Genomic DNA, 18413 nt, shown 5'->3' on the forward strand with positions numbered 1-18413 from the left:
TCCAAGGCTTGACGAATATACCGTTGCAGAGTATTGTTAAGAAGCCTGCATTCAAGTGCTCACATCGTAGCTCCGCTGCCCCGTCCTAGGCATTTCCTAGAATCCCTTCGGATTCTTTTCCCCTCACTGATGTTTCCGATAAACTTAATAGAAAATGCCATACTGAATGCACTGCACCTAATTATCAAACGTTATAAATTAATAACTGAACTGTCTTACTATTTGTCCACTTGGGGGCTTCCTGTTTTATTGTTGAATACATAAGAATGCTAGTAATACATTTTTCAGTTACCAAAGCCACTTCATCTGCATGAGCTGATTTGTTCTAATTTTGAGCATTTAAACCCAAGGCTCCTGTTTGCCTTAGGAATACTGTGCTTTTTCTTACCTGTCTTGCAAATCTGCCCTTAAAAGACGGACCTCTGAACTTTATATACATATATGGCAACGTTTCCATACAAAATCGGCAGGTTAATTCCGTATGAGGAGGAAAAGTGGGTGAGACCGGCAGAGTTTTTAAGAAGTAATGACTGAGGCGTTGGGAGAGGGTCGCGGCCGCGCCCAGGCCCGGCTCCCGTCCCAGGCGCCCCCAGGCAGGCGGCGGCCTCTCCCTGCCCCTCCCGCCCCCGCAGCATCCGGCCGCCCCGCCGCAGGGCAGGACTGGCCTGGCCTGGCGGGGCCTCCCCTGGCCGCGACAGCGCCCCCTGCAGGCCGCGGCGGGCAGAGCGGGCGGAAGGAACCCGAGCCGCGGTGCCACGGTGTCCAAGCCGGGGCCGCCGCCGCCGCCGCCAAGCGTCGCGGGGCCCTGAGTCCGCGCCGAACGCCCTCCTCGCCGCCCGCCACGTCCCAGCGCCCGCCGGAGCCGCCGCGCCGCCCGCGCACCCCTCGAGCGGCCGGGCCGGGCCGGGCCCGCCTCAGCCCTCTGCTCGTCCTCCCCGCCCCGCACCGGCCTTCACTCTGGAGCGGCCCCGGCAGCCGCAGCAGGGGCGGCGGCGGCGGATTGAGGAGCTCTCCAGGTCGTCCCGGGAGAGGCTGCTGCAGTCCCGGGACAGGATGTTCTCCAAGTTCACCTCCATCCTGCAGCACGCCGTGGAGGCGGTAAGGCCGCGCGGGCTGCGGGCCCACGACAGGCCGGGGATGGCGGCGGCCTACGCGCCCCTGCCAGCCCCGGGGGAGCCCGGCCGCCTCGGCCCGGCCCTCGGCGTCCTCGGCCCCGCGGAGGGGCGAGGCCCGGCACGGGCGCTGCGGGGTCGTCGGGGCGCCGGCGCCTCGGGCCTGGCTCTGAGCAGACCCCCTGCTCTCCCTCCCACCCCGGGCCGGCGTGGCTCCCTTTCCCTCCTTCAGGAGGTGGGCGGGGGTCCCCGGGAGGATCGGCCCTCCGGGCCCGGGTCGGGGGTCGCTCGATTCCTCCGATGGGAACAGGGGAGTCGGGGAGCACCTGGCAGGCCCACGGGGCGCTCCCCCGTACTCCCTGACCGTTAACCTTCTCCGCAAAAAAGTGATCAGCGTTGATCAAGACAAAAGAAGCGGCCTAACGCTGCTTGGGTTTGTTTTGGGGGGTGGGGGTGACAGGAAAGGGTGCTTTTGCCCTAGGTTGGGGGGCGGCTCTGGCGAGGAAGCACCCACCAGACCCTGTTTCGTAATCTTCCCAGCTTTTGCTTTCTCTGGCCTTGTGGCCGAACTCAGCTGGACCTTATTGATTGATGTGGAGGGCCTAATTGAGGGCGGTTTAGACGGCTCCCAAGCCCGCACCCAGCGCCAAGACCATCTGTTTCCTTTCCTTTCTTTTTTTCCTGGACGCTTTTCGTTTTTCCTGCAATTATACTCTCCTTTGAGGATTTTAGACACCAGCCTAAGGAGATAGTATTCAAATATCCTAACACTAGTAAAGGAGAAGTAACTAACAAGAAAATGTCTTCCTGCTGTTTCAGTGATGAAGGGGCTAGTTGCCTTACTTTTATTGTTTTACTTTACCCTGGGAGAATTGCCCAAGTTGAAAAATGCGTCTTGGGAAATTTATGAAGTCTAGTTTTGCTAGACATGTTACTTTGCTAGTTTTTAGTGTCATTTTTCTTTCTGTGTTCAGTTTGTGTGATACAGCACATGCAAATCTACACAACTTTAAGGAAGAAAACCCAGTTGTAACAGAACAGCTTTTATGGCCAGATAAAAATAAAATGGATGTTTAAAAGTCAGTAATGAAAACAAAACTTTAGTACAGTTTTTATTTTAAGGGATACGTGGGAAATGTTTGAGTCATTTTAGCTGTACTCCAAGTTCTTGGGAAAACGAGTGTATCAAATCAAACAAGACAGGGTTTTTCATGAATGAAGAGCAGTATTACTCTTGAGGGAGATGACAGCTTTTGACTTGAAGGCAACTTTAATTTTATTTTCTTGCTTATATATGTATTCTGCAGCATCTCATTTTAAGAATTTAAATGAAATTTATAAAAATACAATGACATTTACATTTTATATTATTCCTTAACTTCAAATACCAGAAATCATTTAATTACAAAATTTTTTTATTGAAGTATAGTTGGTTTACAATGTTGTGTTAATTTCTGGTGGCTAATACAGTGATTCAGTTATATATATGTTCCTTTTCATAGTTTTTTTATTAAAGATATTGAATATAGTTCCCTGTGCTATATAGTGGGACCTTGTTGTTTATCTATTTTATGTATAGTAGTTAGTATCTGCAAATCCCAAACTCCCCAGTTTATCCCTCGACCTGCCCCTTTCCCCCTGGGAACTGTAAGTTTGTTTTCTATGTTATGTGGGTTGGTAAGAATCATTTAATTTTTAACATTGAATACAACTTAGCACTGAGATAATTGGGAATACAATTTCTTGTGTTATTTATATTCTTTACCAAAATTCAGGCTGATGTTTACAGAAATAAGTACTTAGAAAAAGAAGGGTGGCTTTCATGCCCTCCCAGTAGACTCATTTTTGTCCTGAGGCCTGTGTTTTCTGTCTGCATTATCTTTTTATAATTGTATATGTTAGCAGCCACCAAATTATCCATGTAAATTGTCTGACTCTAACTCTGTAACACCCAAGTTCTCTTCTTCGCCGAGATTAGTGAGAAAAAGTTAGAGTTGACTATATTCATCTGGTCCTGGGAACTAATGCATTGCATTTAGAAAAGTAATGTTTTTATTTGCTTAGAGTTAATGTTTTCAGCTATGATATGTCCCAGTTTATCTCGATAGGAGGTTAAATCTCATGAAAAAATTTTGGCATAGTCTTTTTTTTTTTAATTTCTCTTGGAAATGAACTCATATGTAATGATAAATAAGCCATCTTTGTGGTATTTAAAGAATATTTTTTGCCGTTTATTCAGCTCTGTTTGCTTGACTTTTTTTTTCTGTATACTAGTCAAACCATTCTTCAGTTCATTTCAGTTCATTTCTTTTCTCTATTCTTTTAATTTGTCTGCCCAATTAGCATTTTCTGATACAGTTTTGAAGTTGTCATAATTATCAGGATTCTGCAGAGATGGGAGATAATCCTGTATGCAGATGCTGACATGACCTTTTTCAGTTGTGTCATTGTATGAATCTGTAATGTTTTCTCAACCATTTTGGTATTACTACTTCCTAGATTTCTTGATTCAATTGGATGAACCTTCATATGGCTTTTTAGGGTGACCCAGATACATATTCATTGAAATGAGACTTAAGTGTAGGGTTTTCCTGATTGTTTAAGTAACGGTTTCTCCTCACTTCCTATCAACTACTTACAAGAAAAAAAATACAACTAAGATATTTTCAAAGATCAGTATTCAAAAATGTGTTGTTAAGCTGATAGGCTGCATTTTGAATTTAAGAGAGAAATTCACACCTTGATCAAAAACAAAACTACAATATAACTCTTGCCTCTCTTTTCAGAAATGACAATTTTCCCTCAGTATAGAAGTGATTGGCCATTAACAGTTGTGAACAGAATCTGTTTTGTTAGCCAGTTACCACATGTCACAAGTCTGAAATCAGGCCTCATGTGGTTAGTTCTGAGGTGGAACTGGATCATTTTAGCACAGCTTCTCTGAAGGATAAATAAAACACCTTCCATTAAGTACGATTCAATGTTTGTGGAGGGCCTGGTCTGTGTGAGGTAATCTGCTGGGAACTAGTGTCTTTTAAATTCCAGCCAGTTCGACCCTTAAGGGCAGATTTATTCCAAAGAGATAAAGGACTGTGTCAGGGAAGAAATTTTTATCTGTCTTAACTAGCTAATTCAGTGGAAGTTATTTTTCAAAATTTGAACGCAGCGTTTTCTTTCTAAATTATAGTTAAGAGTTAATGATGATTGCTGGGACCAGCAATTCCTTGAAAATCTACTCTGCACTAAAGATTAAAACACCAAATGAAACATGTAGTGTTTTCTTTTTCCACAAGTGGTGTCTAACTAAAGTCCTCGAGTCGTTCGGCAAATATTCTCTGAGCCCACTGCGAAAGCGTGGCACAGTGCGAGTTCACAGTGAGACTGCGCTGGGAGATGACACAAATGCACAAGTGAAAGTGTACGCAGTGCACAAGAGTGGGGCACAGGGTTCCAGCCTTGCCTCTGCCTCTTACTTCTACCCTGGACAAGTTACTTCATCTGTGTACATGTCAGCTCCTCATTGTAGAATGGAAATAACTGTACCTATCTGATAGAATTGTTGTCAAAATTAGTATGAGATCATGTATATGAAGTGCTTAATGCAGTGCTTGGCACTTAGTAAGTCTCAGTAAACGCTGATCATTATCGTGGTCGCCATCATCATCATCGTGGTCGCCATCATCATCATCACCATCATTTGGATGCTTGTTCAGCCAGAGAGTTCTGGAGGAGAAAGGCAGCAAGCACTTAGGACTGGAGTAGGTGGGGAAGGCTCTCTGGAGGAAGTGAGACTTGAGCTGGACTTTGGAGAGGCAGAGAAGATAGGAAGGACATTAGGGAAGTTGGGGAAGGAAGAAGCATTTTAAAAGATCCGGGCGTGGAATGTTCGTAATACACGTGAGACGGCAGATGTGGCATTGAGAGCACTGGTTCTCATCTGAGTTACCAGCGTAGGTCCTTTGTGTGGTAAGCGTTGTGGAGAAAGGCCAGGTTTCTCGTCACAAGTAGTGTTTCCTTGGGCAGATCAATTATGGCTTTGGGTCTTAGAAGGAGTTTCGGTAAAATTGGAATATATTATGAGAATTTAAGGCCATATGGTAAGTGTAAACTTTGTAGCACTGTGCCTGGCACATAACTGCTCATTAACTGGTAGCAACTACTGTGTGTTCACTCAGTAAATGTTACTGAATGCTTGCTGTATGCCATCCTTGACTTGGAAACTGGGGATTCAGTGACAAAATAGATGATATAATCTTTGTAAATGCATAGAGTTTACAATCTAGTGGAGGAGATGGCTAGCTCAGCAATTACATACTTGAGATAGGGGCAGGAAAGTCATGTCCACGTTAGGTATTCAGGTCAATTTTTGGTTGAGATAGTGAACGACTGCATGCATTTTCAAAAATTTAATCTCTGTATTGTAAAACGTTAACTCAGATTAGAATCCACTCATGCTGATTCACACATCTCTTCCTTTTTTTTTTTTAGCCCAGAGCATAAATATTTTTATGTAATGATGATACAGGTTATTTGTATGTTATGATTCAAAATCAAAAAGGCAAGTTTATGAGGAAGTTTTATTTAAATAAGAAAATTTAGTTATGTTTGAAGAAGATTGTTACTAAACTAAGTTATTAGCAGTTTAGAACTGTTTCACTGTCTACTTAAATAGGTTTCTCAATTTAAAGCAAATTCCTGTGGGAGATTCACAAGCAGGCAACACTATCCTGCTCTGAATTTGACTGTTTAATAGCAAAGGTCCTGACACAAATCCTGTAAGACCTCTGATTTAGTGACTTTCCTTGTAAACAGAGTTAAGTCCCAGGGGTGAAATAATCTGAAACAAGGATGCTGTCATTCCTCATATACCTGGAAATTCCCTTGGAAAAAGTTAACAAATATTTCCACTTGAGAAACTAGGTACATTTTTTGAAGCACCATGCTTCATTTGAGTTTGTCCCAATTATTAATACATAATTAATGATAATTGTTAATACTACATAAAGCTGGTGTATTAAAAAAAAAAAAGGTCCCCAAAACAAGAGAGATTTTATATATTTTGAGGAAGATTCTAAAAATAGGTAGCTGATTAAAACAGATTTTTTAATCTAAAAATTTCAGGAAGATTATTTTGTTTTCTCAAGTTAACTCTTTCTTATTTTTCTTTCTAATTTTTTTCTCTCAATCTCCCACAAGTAATTTCCCTCCCCACGTTCTTCGTGAAGTATAATAACCCCAAAGGGTTTAACTGCTTTGTTAAAGATCTTAAAGTCTTTTTAAAAAATTCATAGCATTCTGTTTGGAAATGAGATGGATGTTCAGTATGGTGCAGATAGGCAAGTATGAAAAAGCTGAACATTTTTGGGGTCTGTTTTTTTCCTGACTGCGTTTCCTCTTCTGGATTGAAACACTTGAGATGTCATGACCAATGTTTATATTTTGCTCAATAGTTTGGAAATTGTTTTGACAGGGTTTCGAACTTTGAGGTCCCTGCTGGGGGCACCAAGAAATCCAAATGGAGCAAGCAGAAGTATAGGAGTAACATGACCTCTTAGGCCATCTGGTCAGAGGAAGTCCATGAAAATGGAAGATCTCGCTGCCGTAGTTCAGGTCCCCAGAATAGAAACCATATTTGTTCTTAAGTGAGTGGGGTCAGTTCTGTGCTTTGTGACCAGAATTTATTGACGATACGCGGACTGGGAGAGTCCTCATTCTTTTTTAAAGAAAAGAAAATATTGTAGAAGGTGCATTCGAGTCTTTTTCTATCCCTTTAATACCTGCTTGAAGTACTTGTAAGTTTGCTATGAGATGGCTGAGGGATAAAATTTTGGTCTTAAAACTTCTGAAGTAAATTTCAGAATTAAAATGTAAAGTCTTTTTGATTTTGTGGAATTTAAATTGGTAGTGTCTTGTTCATGAAGTTATCTCGCTAGAAATATGCACTGCCTAATCTAGCCTTAAAAAGGAAAAGATTTACTTCTGTATGTCATTGAAAGTAAAGAACAGTTTCCATCTGATTACAGGGTTGACTTTGGTATATGTTTTAGTAGTGGTGCTGATGTGTAACTAAATACATAGCAGCTTTTTACTGTTTTGCATTTCAAAGTCCTAGGTACAAAGATCCCTGGTTATCGATAATTCCATTTTGCTGATACTTTAATAATAGAATATTGTGTGTTTTCATTTAACACTGTTACTTTTGAAGCCATATGTAGTTTCAGGGGAGGGGAAAAAAAACCCAGTACTGTAGTTTAATAATAATGCTGATACGTGATTTTCTTCTTTCTTAATAAATCATTGTATTTTATTGGATCTGATGCATTTTGTTTCTCTTTGACATCTGACATATAGACTCGAATTAAAGCTCACCCCTTATTCTTATGCTGCTTTTGCATCATTAATAGACAAATACAGAGTTACAGTTAATGGGAAACTTTTAATGCCATTTTCTCAATTGTCGTGGTCTTTTTTGTGTTTATGTAGCTTGCACCTTCTCTTCCTTTACAAGAAGATTTCGTGTATCACTGGAAGGCAATAACTCATTACTACATAGAGACTTCGGGTAAGAAACAATGCTAATATTAATTAAACAGAAAATTTGTGAAATATTAAAATATATTTCAAGCTAGTTTTCAAAGTTATTTTACATTTAAACTTATAAACAATTTATTTTACTTTTAATTCCTCTCGTAGATTCATTCAAAAATAAATCCATTGAACACCTGTTAGGTGTAAGCGTTGTTCTAGGCACTGGGAGATACACCACTCAGACCAAAATCTGTCGTAACAGAGCTTGTATATTGATTAGAGGGAAGCAAACAACAAGTACACAAATACATACAGTGTGTCAGATGACAGTGTTAAGAAGGAAATGAAGCAGGCTAAGAGGGATGATAGAAATGTGTGTTGGGGCAGTGGGGGAGGCAGATGGCTGTTTCAGATTAGAGAAAACCTCATTGTCTGCGGTGACTTCTGAGCTGAAGTCTGAAGGCGGGAGGAAACAAGTCTGGGGGAAATGTCCCAGGAGAGTACACAGTGCACCAGCCCTGAGGCTGGAGCAGGCCGCATACGTGGCATGTGCTAAGATCTTCCAGGAAGCCAGCGTGGCTAGAGCAGAGTGAGCAAGAAGAAGGAGAGGAGATCACGTTAGACAGGTGGCGCCCTGTGAACTGTTATAAGGGTTTTGCCTTTTACTCTAAGATGGGAAGCCATTGAAGAGTTTTGAGCAGAGGTGTAAAATAATCTGTCTTAAAGGGATCACTTTGGCTTCTGTGAGAAAATTAGATTGAGAGCATGCAGGGAAGCTGTGAGAACAGTTGGGGGTTTGCAGTGGTCTGAGAGATGCCGGCCATTTGTTTAGACCAGGGTGGTCGTGGTAAGAGGTGACTGTAGTCTGGGAATATTTTGAAGAAAGCTTTGTTGATGGATTGACTATTGGGTATGAGATAATAAGAGTCAACGATAACTACAAATGTTGGGGCTTAGGCAGTTGGAGAAATAGAAAGGCCTCACTGGGAATGGGGAGATTGCAGGAGGAGCAGGTTTGTAAGAGCATTTTGGACAAATTCAGTTTGACACCCATTATATTTCCAAATGGATATGTCAAGTAGACAGGAGGAGATAGGACTCTGAAATTCAGGGTAGAAGCCTAAACTAGACATATGGAATTGAGAGTCATCAGCGTTTAAGCAGGATTTAAAGCCATGAGACTGGGTGAGATTATGTAGGGATAGCTAAGGATAAGTGGAAGAGAAAGTGTTCAGGAATTGAGCCTTTGTGTGCCGTGTTTAGAGAACGGGGAAATGAGAGTGAGAGCAAAGGAGATTTTGCCTTTGTCCGTGAGGTAGAAGACAGCCAAGTAGAGAATGGTGTCCTAGAAGCCGGAAGAGGAGAGAGCGATCAGTGTGTCAAATGATGCTGATGTCAAGTTGATGAAGACTAGGAATGGGTCATTGGATTCACCACAAGGAGCTCATTAGGGGTCCTGATAAGAGCCATTTTAATAGCAAGGATAAGAGAGAAGACCTGATTGGAGTATGTTTAAGGGAAAATGGACAGAGAACGTGCGTAGAGAGTATGTGTAGACTGCTCTCTTGAAAAGTGTCAGTGGAAAGGAGAGCCGAGAAGAAGAGCAGCAGCCACAGAAAGAAGTGGCGTCAAAGGGGTTTTTACTATTTTTTAAAGATGAATTATTATGCATGAATACTACCTTATGGAATTTTCTTTCAGAATATAGATTGTTTTTGAATAAGATATAAACCTCACTTAAGTGTATGTAGTTCAGATTTTTCTCAATTTGAAAAAGAAGAAGGAAATATAAAGAGTATTTTAGGTATAAATGTACGGATTAAAAATGTTTAAATATTTGATGAGTGTTTTTATTGTTTAGATGATAAAGCTCCAGTGACAGATACAAATATTCCATCTCATCTGGAACAGATGTTAGTAATATTGGTACAAGAAGAAAGTGAACGGGAATTTGGAGAGACGGGGCCATGTATGGAATATTTACTTCATCACAAGATCTTGGAAACGTTATATACCTTAGGGAAAGCTGATGTAAGTTCCTAATGCACATCATATTCTTGGGCATGTGATATACGCATTCATATTTTAGAGATAAAGAAGCTGCCAAGCACTAAATTTAATTACAGAGGTACGTATTAAGCATGGCAGGATTTACGTCAGTCTGTGAAAAAAAAAAGAAAGTGTACGGCCTATATGAATATGACTTTCCACAGAGATGGCAAAGCTTCCAAGTGCTTTAGACAGCAGCTGGTCCTGCTTAGGCTGCTTAGAACTAAATGCTTATGAAAAATAGACTCAAGTGCACATGCTCAGAATCAAAGAATATGAGAAGGAACCCAGTGAAAACTGGGTTACAAAAATCAGAATTATTTTTCATACTCCTGAAAGAGAATGTCACTGATTATATTCTGACATTAACTACTGATGAGTGGAGCCAGTTCAAGTAAGTCTCTGGTTAATCTTCCTCCTCTTTAAAAACAAGGAAGTGATCACCAAAGGACCTCTCCCACCTCTCCCCAAAATCTGTGGTTCTGTGCTCTGAATTTCTAGAATACATGTGAAAATCAAACTAAAGCCCTCCCGCCAACTAATAGGTATGTTTGAACAACAAATAGAATTATGAAGTAGAATTAAAGACAGTTTCCTTTTAACTAACTCTATAGTGCTCCAGTTCATTTTGGGGTTAAATTCATTTAGTTTATGTTTTCCAGGCAACATCTCTGCTTCCACATATCCTACAGTTCATTCCCCTCCTCCCTTCTTTTTCCTGTCCTTTGGAAAGACGGATTGTGCAATATTAAATTGAGAAAATATTAGTCGATTTTTAAGCAACTGTTAGTAATTTTAGTTCTAGTAAATTTATTTTAATATTGATGATTGTAAATACTGTGTTTTATCTGAATAATTGAAGGTATTTGCTATCTTAAAATATTATTGTGTTTAAGGTTATAGCTTATGCTATTTCCAGATAACATGTCTATGATGATGTGTTGGAAATATTTATTTTGTGACTATATTTTAAATCTGAGGCAGTCTAAGGTTAATTATATAACCTTGTTAATTCATACTCTCTTAGTCTTCAACATGAATAATTGTCAGGTTTACCTACTTTTCAGCAAATATTTTAAACAACTGGCATGTTATCAAAACATATTTATTAAATATTCATTGCCTATAATAATCATAATGTAAATAATTTTGCAACTAATTTAAAACAATGTTGTTTGAATAAATCACAGCAGGTTATACATAGGATTCCTTTGTTTACATACGTGTGTTAGAAGGCTTTATTTACTCCTACATATGTATGATGGAAAGTTATTGATTGCCTGTCATTAGTGTAGGAGACAAGACTCTCCCTTTGCTTTGGCCAGGGAGTTTCATGTTACCCTAGCGTTTAGAATATAATCAGGTTGGCATTGCCTGAACCAGTTATGCATCTCCACAGCGGCACGTTATCAGCATGCTGTTTGTAACTACATCAGCCTTTGGTCTCATACGCTACATTATAATCCCAAATATAATTTTATTTATAGAATACTAGTCAATAATATGAGATTGAGAATTTTATTCTGACAAAGTCATTAACTGGTTAATTGCATTGACTTTTGAAGGTGGAATATATTCACATACGTTGTCTCCTGTTTTTAAAATTTTTAAGTAAATGTGTTTGCATTGTCTGTTCTTTCCTTTTTGCTTTTCTTTTTTCCTGTATCCAGTGTCCTCCAGGAATGAAACAGCAGGTTTTGGTATTCTATACCAAACTTCTGGGAAAAATCCGGCAGCCACTACTTCCACACATTAATGTGCATAGGCCCGTGCAGGTATTTCGTTCCCTTTGCATAAAACTATTTGGTTTGCTTCTTTTAATGTAGAAATAATTTTATATGATTTTTTAAGAGTAAAAATAACAAAGGAAATTATTCTAAAAATAACATGCAAATTAGCAAATACTTGAGCTTTCTTTATGCATGACATTGTATTAAATGCATTTCTTGTCTTTGTATTTCTCTTTTAAAATTTTACGCATTCATTTTACCTTTAACTTACTTCCATGACATCTTAAGAAGAGTTTATTATATACCTCATTAATTTTTTAAAGTAATATATTTGAAAAATTTCTTACTAGCTAATTTATTTTGATATAGGTGATGGTAAGTAGTGTTCTTTCTGAAAAATGCAAAATATTTGCATTATTTGAAAATTTTAAATATCCTGAAGGTAAATGGATGGCTGCCTACATGCTTGTAAAAAGTAATCTAAGTTTAAAAATTTGTTTTGAATTTTTTGACAGAAATTAATTCGACTATGTGGTGAAGTCCTTGCAACACCAACCGAAAATGAAGAAATTCAGTTTCTCTGCATTGTGTGTGCAAAGTTGAAACAAGATCCCTACTTGGTTAATTTTTTTCTGGAGGTATGGTATACTTCTTGTAGACCTTCAAAGTGTGCATATATTAAAATGATCATGAGAATGGAATTCTATGAATAATATTGGAAGGAATTACATTTTGTAGGTATCAAAAAGCTTGTTTTACTTCTCAGAATTATTTTCGTTTAAGATCACTGTTTTATTTTAACTTTAAATCTCCTGAGAAAAATGATTCTCAAAGAATGTGATTGAGCCAGATACACAGGGCTGGACAAACACAGAGCCAAGACTTAGAAGGAGTGCAGCTTGAAGGGCAAATCAGGAAGAGAGATGTCACGGGAATTTATAAGCTATCATGTTTTCAGCCAGGCCTGCTCTAGTGTGGCGTGTGGGTAATCTGACCTGGGGTAGGTTAAGTGTGTACACATTTGGACAAGATGTGAAAAATCACGAGTTACCACCCCACCTCGTTATAGCATTTGGGATTGCTCAGTACTATTTTGTACTGTCTTTTCATAGCCATAGTCACCGAATCATAGTTTATGTAAATCAATTTCTATTTGGATTTTACTTACAGTTTTAAATTAGAAAATAATTTTTGTGTATTTCCTGGTTTCATTCCCCATTTTTTTTTAGCAGTAATTATTTAGAAAAAAAAATTTTTTTTAGTTAAAAAATACATATTATATATTTAGTTTAAGGTATAAGTTACATGCAGTACAATTCACTCTTTCTGCCCTATAAGTCTCTGAGTTTGACAAACACATCCAGTTGTGTAACCGTCACCACAGTCAAGATATGCAGCAGGTCCATCACCTTACCTTGTGTCCCTTCCTGGTCATCCTGTTTCCATTCTGCCCCTAGCAATATTGATCTGTTTTCTGTCCCAAATTCTCTTTTTTCCAGAAAGTTGAAAATATAATTAGCCTTTTGAGGCCTTTTATAATTCACATAATGCATTTGAGAGTCTTCCGTGAGTTTGGTCCTTTATTTTGCTGAGTAGTATGCCACCGTATGGAAGTCCCATAGTTGTTTATCCATCCACTGGTTTAGGGACTTATGGGTTGTTTCACGTTTTGGGCACGTATGAATGAAGCCTCCAGTATATTCACAGATTTTTGTGTGGATTTAGGTTTTCATGCCACTTGAGTACCTAAGATAGTATGTCTGGATCATGTGGTAAGTGTATGTTTGCCAAACTTCTCACAAGTGGGTTTATCATTTTGCATCCCATGGACAATATATGAGAGTTCCGTTGTTTCATATCTTTGCCAGGGTAGATGTTGTCAAGGTTTTTTTTGTTTTGTTTTTTAAAATTTTAGCTTTCTGAATAGATGAACTCATTTTTTATTCCACTTTACTGAATAAATAATTCAGGACCTTATTTTGCATTCTTACTGGAGGTAAGCCAGCAACCCGACTGCAAAATTGCGGGAATTTAAATTTCCAGGTTACTGTTAAGGACTATGAATGCCTGTTTTTCATGACATGTGTCATATTTTGATAGTTTGCTTCAAAATGACTGGAATAGCCTTATGATTTCAGATTTGAAAGATTTATTAATGAGGGTGATATTACAGTCTTTTTAGTTTTTGATATAACTATATCAAATATTGCAATTTGGCTAAGTGTGCAATTTTTCTTCTCTAAGTTCATTTTTACTCAGATTTTCTTAGATACCTAAGTTACTTTGGCTGCATAGATTTTTTTCCAAGCTTAAGCTTTTAGAGTTTTTCTCAGCATCTCTGAAGCTTGTTTCAGAAGTACACAGCCATAGATGAGAAGCAGAGAAGATTTGCAGGCATACATATGCCTGCCTGTCTTCAGAGAGACATTTATGTTTAGACTTAAATACAAAGAACACCCTTCTGAATTAGTGCTATGTCTGCTCTAATGCGGTGTTTTTATGGCACAGACTTCTCCACAGCCTAAGGTGGTAGCTGTCTCCATTTTCTGAACTGATCGGACTGTTCATATGCTTGTAAAGTCAGTTCCTACAGCCTTCCTAGCATTAGAGTTATGTATATGCATGATATTTTCTCTTGCTGATCAGTGAGCTCCTTGAGGACAAGGAGTCTGTCTCATTAATCTTTGGGTCTACACAGCTTCTCTGGTATCTAGCACGATGCGTAGTAACTTTTTAATTAACATTTACTAATGAACGAATCTTTAGAGAAATGCAGCTTTATTACTTGTAAGTACAGACAGTAAGAGAAGTACTTTGCAGTTCTCAAGCACGTATGCCCTGAAATCTAATTTCTCTGTTCATTTATATCAGTCAATAGATGCACCTACTATGGGTTATGTGCAGATGGTAGATGAGTTAGAAACAGTCTTTGCCCTAAAGGAGCTGGTAGTCTGGTGATGAGGGTAAGACTAACGTTCAGATACTGTAACCTTAGGTAGAGTAAGGTGAATGTCATAAGAAAGACACAAAGTAAATGCCCCTTAAATGCTCATAGGGTGAAGAGATTATATCTGCTCGGAAGAGGTTGTCTTTGACAGATGAGCCTTGACAGATGTTTAGATAAGAATGGGTGAGCATAAGTAAAGGAGTGGAGATAAGAAAGTCTGTGGTATGTTCGGGAAACAGTATAATTAGCAAGTGGTAGGAAAAGGGCTTGGACAGAGAAATGAGCATTGTCAAAGGCTTTGAATGGCAGGACGAAGAACTTGTGCTTGCCTGCAGAGCTCTTTAAAAATGCAGATTCCTTGGTTCCACCTCCAGATGGTCTCATTGTGCAGATCTCAGCGTGACTGGAGAATCTGCATTTTTATCAAGCCCCATAGAGGACCCGTGAAACCAGCCAACCATTATGAGTCACACTTTGAGAAACACTAGTTTAAGGAGTGAGTGCTGTTCTGAGATTATTCTTCCTCTTGCCATTCTTATCTGAGGTACCACCCCAGCAATAGTATTAGCATTTTAGGTGGAATAAAATGTTTTACATTCATAAAGACTATGGTATACAATTGATTTTGTAGGAAACTGGAAAGTTGTTTGAAGTATTCATTTAGTTCCCTAGAATTATTTTCTCTGAATTTATGTGCTATGAGCTCAATTTCTCAAGAAAATTTGTCTAAACTCTACTTTTAATAGTAATAAAAGTGATTTATGATAGCTATAACTTTGAAAGTAGAACTTTGAATTTATTCAGCATTTATTGCACTTCTGTGATGGGTGACACAGTTGATAGGCATTGCAGAGAAGCTGGTTTATGATGAATTCTAACGTGTGTGTGATTTGACTTTTGCTCTTATGTTTAAATGGAAAGCAAGGTACTTTTGTCTGGAAACTAATAATTTGCTTCAGTTAAGATTCTTTTTGTGTTTAGGTGTGTATGGTGGGGGCTGCACAGTATTTTAAACAAATCTTACTTTTATCCTCAAAAACACTAATAAGAATGTCCTCAGAGTACTGAGTTATATTTATAGAGCAGACGTATGAGGGAAAAACTTAGAAAAATCATCTTAGAAAACTAATCTAGAGGACTCAACATTGGGGCTATGAATTTTTAGTAAGCCCAGTGGTAAGAAAACAATTCACTGTAATTGAAACTTCCTGAATATTTTTTTTTCGCCAACATCAGTTGTTTTCAGTAGCAGACAAATAGTTATCACTAATATTGCTCATTGCTTATGGTCAATGTAAAACATTTTATAGATAGTGTTCTGAAGGGTGTCATAAATACCTACGTAATTAAAAAATATCTAAAACACTGTTTAAGTAAGTCTGAGTATTTTCATTTGTCATAACACTTTTATCCATTGCTATGATAGCTAGATATTGAATGTGTATTATAGAAAAACCCATTAAAATACTATTTCTCTTATATAAGGCTTTTGACGTGAATCTTACAAAACAACTATTCCTTTTCAGAATAAGTTGAAATCATTGACTTCCAAAGGAGCACCGAATGCAATTTCTGAAGAGACATCGAAAGGTCACGATTCCTTGTCAACAGCTACAGGACAGTCCTGTCGGCCGGAGGAACTACCCGGTGCTTCTGGAATGGAGCACACGGACTTAGAAGATGAGCCTCCTCCTCAGATGGATGAGCTGTCCGCCAGCTTGGACAACCTCAGTGTCGCTGCCCTGCCCGAGGCCACAGTTGTTCGTCCAAACCAGGATTACAACTTAGTGAATTCTTTGTTAAATCTTACTAGAAGTCCTGTGAGTCGTCTTTTTAACTTTTTCTCCCCCTAACATAATCACAGTTACAGAAAAAAAAATTTTATTTTGATGTAAAACAGTAAATCTGTTTAAGTTGAATTTTTCCAAACAACCTGACAGAGATGTAATTCAGGCACTGAAGGGCGGTGTGTCTTTCCCCTCAGGACGGCCGAATAGCTGTGAAGGCCTGTGAGGGCCTGATGCTCTTAGTGAGTTTGCCGGAGCCGGCGGCCGCCAAGTGCCTGACACAGAGCACCTGCCTGTGTGAGCTGCTCACAGACAGGCTCGCCTCCCTGTACAAGGCCCTACCTCAGTCCGTGGACCCGTTAGATATTGAAACAGTGGAAGCAATTAACTGGGGGTAAGAACCCTTATTTGTGTTTTCCCATAAAAGTGACTTCTTAAACCTACACATTTAAATCCATTTCCACTTTGCAATGATAGAAATCTTTAGTTTTGAAAAATATGACATTACTAGCGACCATTAAACAGGATTGTTTCTTGAGGCTTGTCTTAAATTTGTTATTGGGAGTGAATTGGTGTGGGAAAGCTGCTTTTCTTTCGTCTGTTATAGTGATCAGTTAAGACCTGATTTGCATTAAGATCAATAACTTTATCTGACCATATTTTTTAAAGAACAAAAAACCCTGAAAGAAGGAACCTTCTTTTTTTATAAACTAGTTCCACATCCCCTGGGGCAGTCTTACAGTTTCGTGGCCTGCCTGTATGGGACCTCACCTCCTGCCTCTTTCTTTCATCCCTTCCCTCCAACTATTTGATTCTCACATGAATATATGATTATTGCAGAACACTTATGTGCTTTAAAAAATGTAAAACAGCATAAGTAAAGTTACCCATAATCCCACCACCTATAAGCAGTCTAATATTTTGACATAATAAAATGTTACTGTTTTTCTGTGCATTTTTAACCCTTGTTTGATTCTTTCTCGTTTTTTTTTTTTTTTTTTTTTCATGCTATATTCTATCAACATCTGTGGGCCAGACCCACTTGTTAACTTCACTACCGTGGTGCATTTTAAGGCAGGGAGGAAGCAGACCGGTCATTTCTTTCTGCAGATCCCCCTTTATGTTCCTTTTCTTCCATCCTAGTGGTTGAGAACCTTCAACTTTTCATTCCCATCACTTGGTCAGATTTATGGTGGAAGTATGAGGAGCTGTCTACATGGGTTTTCTGCTACAGCTCCATTCTGTTTCAGTCTCTCTCATTCCATTAATCAGTGAAAATTATTTACAACTTTTATTTTAAAAGTTTCACCTTTGGCTTTCATTTATAAAACCTTCTGATTGTCCTCTAGCTTGCCTGTGTAAATGTACTGTACTGTGTGAGTTCACTCACGTGCCTTCCTCTCTCCACATGTTCTGACTGGATTAATGCTTTTGGGTAACTTTGGACTTCGCATTTCTTCCATGTCCTACAGCTTGGACTCATACAGTCATAAAGAAGATGCTTCAGCGTTTCCAGGAAAACGAGCCTTAATTTCATTTCTCTCCTGGTTTGATTATTGTGATCAACTTATAAAGGAAGCACAAAAGGTTTGAATATTTTTGTTGTTTATTGATAACTTAAAGATGTAACTGTGAAATTTGAATCCTCAGTTTATATCCCTAAATATGTCTTAATTGTCTTAAATAGCACAGTTAGCGAAATAAATGAAACTAAGTAAACAAACCAAAAAAAAAGTATGTATATATATGTATGTGTTGTGTGTGTGTATGTGCGTTGTGTGTATTACGGCTCTGGAATAAATCACAGTTCGAGTTCTGCCCTTACGTATCTTTAAGTATTATAAACCCTTTACAAGGTAACACTGACCTCCCTTCATTTCTCCTCTTTAGGGAGATGTTAATACTATAAGGTAATTGGGATAATATTTTTCTCCTGTTCATCTTGTTCTTGAAAACAAGATAACATGTAAAGGACCCAATAGCTAACATCTAATCTAGGTTTATATGCCATCGATAAGGTGGTCAGTAGACAAGTTTGTTTCTCCATATTAATTCAGATGGAGAGTGCTCACTGATTTATTGATGTTATAAATTAATCTCTCTTCCCCATTAAAGAAAAGGTAATGATACTTATACTATGTTTTAGACTGCTGCTGTTGCTCTTGCCAAAGCTGTTCATGAGAGATTTTTTATTGGTGTTATGGAACCTCAGTTAATGCAAACGTGAGTGACCTCTTTACTTAAAAAAAAAAAAATCCCT

At 38.8% G+C, this 18413-nt stretch overlaps 1 protein-coding gene across 1 annotated transcript in view; it reads left to right on the top strand.

Annotated features, from left to right (window-relative positions):
- The first annotated feature begins 757 nt into the window (after positions 1 to 757).
- The window catches only part of FHIP2A (FHF complex subunit HOOK interacting protein 2A), a 30718-nt gene continuing 13062 nt past the window's right edge, over positions 758 to 18413 (top strand). Inside the window, exons 1-9 of the mRNA XM_031461827.2 lie at positions 758 to 1098; positions 7596 to 7674; positions 9502 to 9671; positions 11360 to 11464; positions 11935 to 12057; positions 15893 to 16186; positions 16351 to 16547; positions 17626 to 17740; positions 18300 to 18376. Coding sequence (XP_031317687.2) covers positions 1054 to 1098; positions 7596 to 7674; positions 9502 to 9671; positions 11360 to 11464; positions 11935 to 12057; positions 15893 to 16186; positions 16351 to 16547; positions 17626 to 17740; positions 18300 to 18376 — 1205 coding nt within the window. The 5' untranslated portion in view covers positions 758 to 1053. The remainder of the gene's footprint in view (positions 1099 to 7595; positions 7675 to 9501; positions 9672 to 11359; positions 11465 to 11934; positions 12058 to 15892; positions 16187 to 16350; positions 16548 to 17625; positions 17741 to 18299; positions 18377 to 18413) is intronic.

This window comes from Camelus dromedarius, chromosome 8 (assembly GCF_036321535.1).
Source record: "Camelus dromedarius isolate mCamDro1 chromosome 8, mCamDro1.pat, whole genome shotgun sequence".
NCBI lineage: Eukaryota > Metazoa > Chordata > Mammalia > Artiodactyla > Camelidae > Camelus > Camelus dromedarius.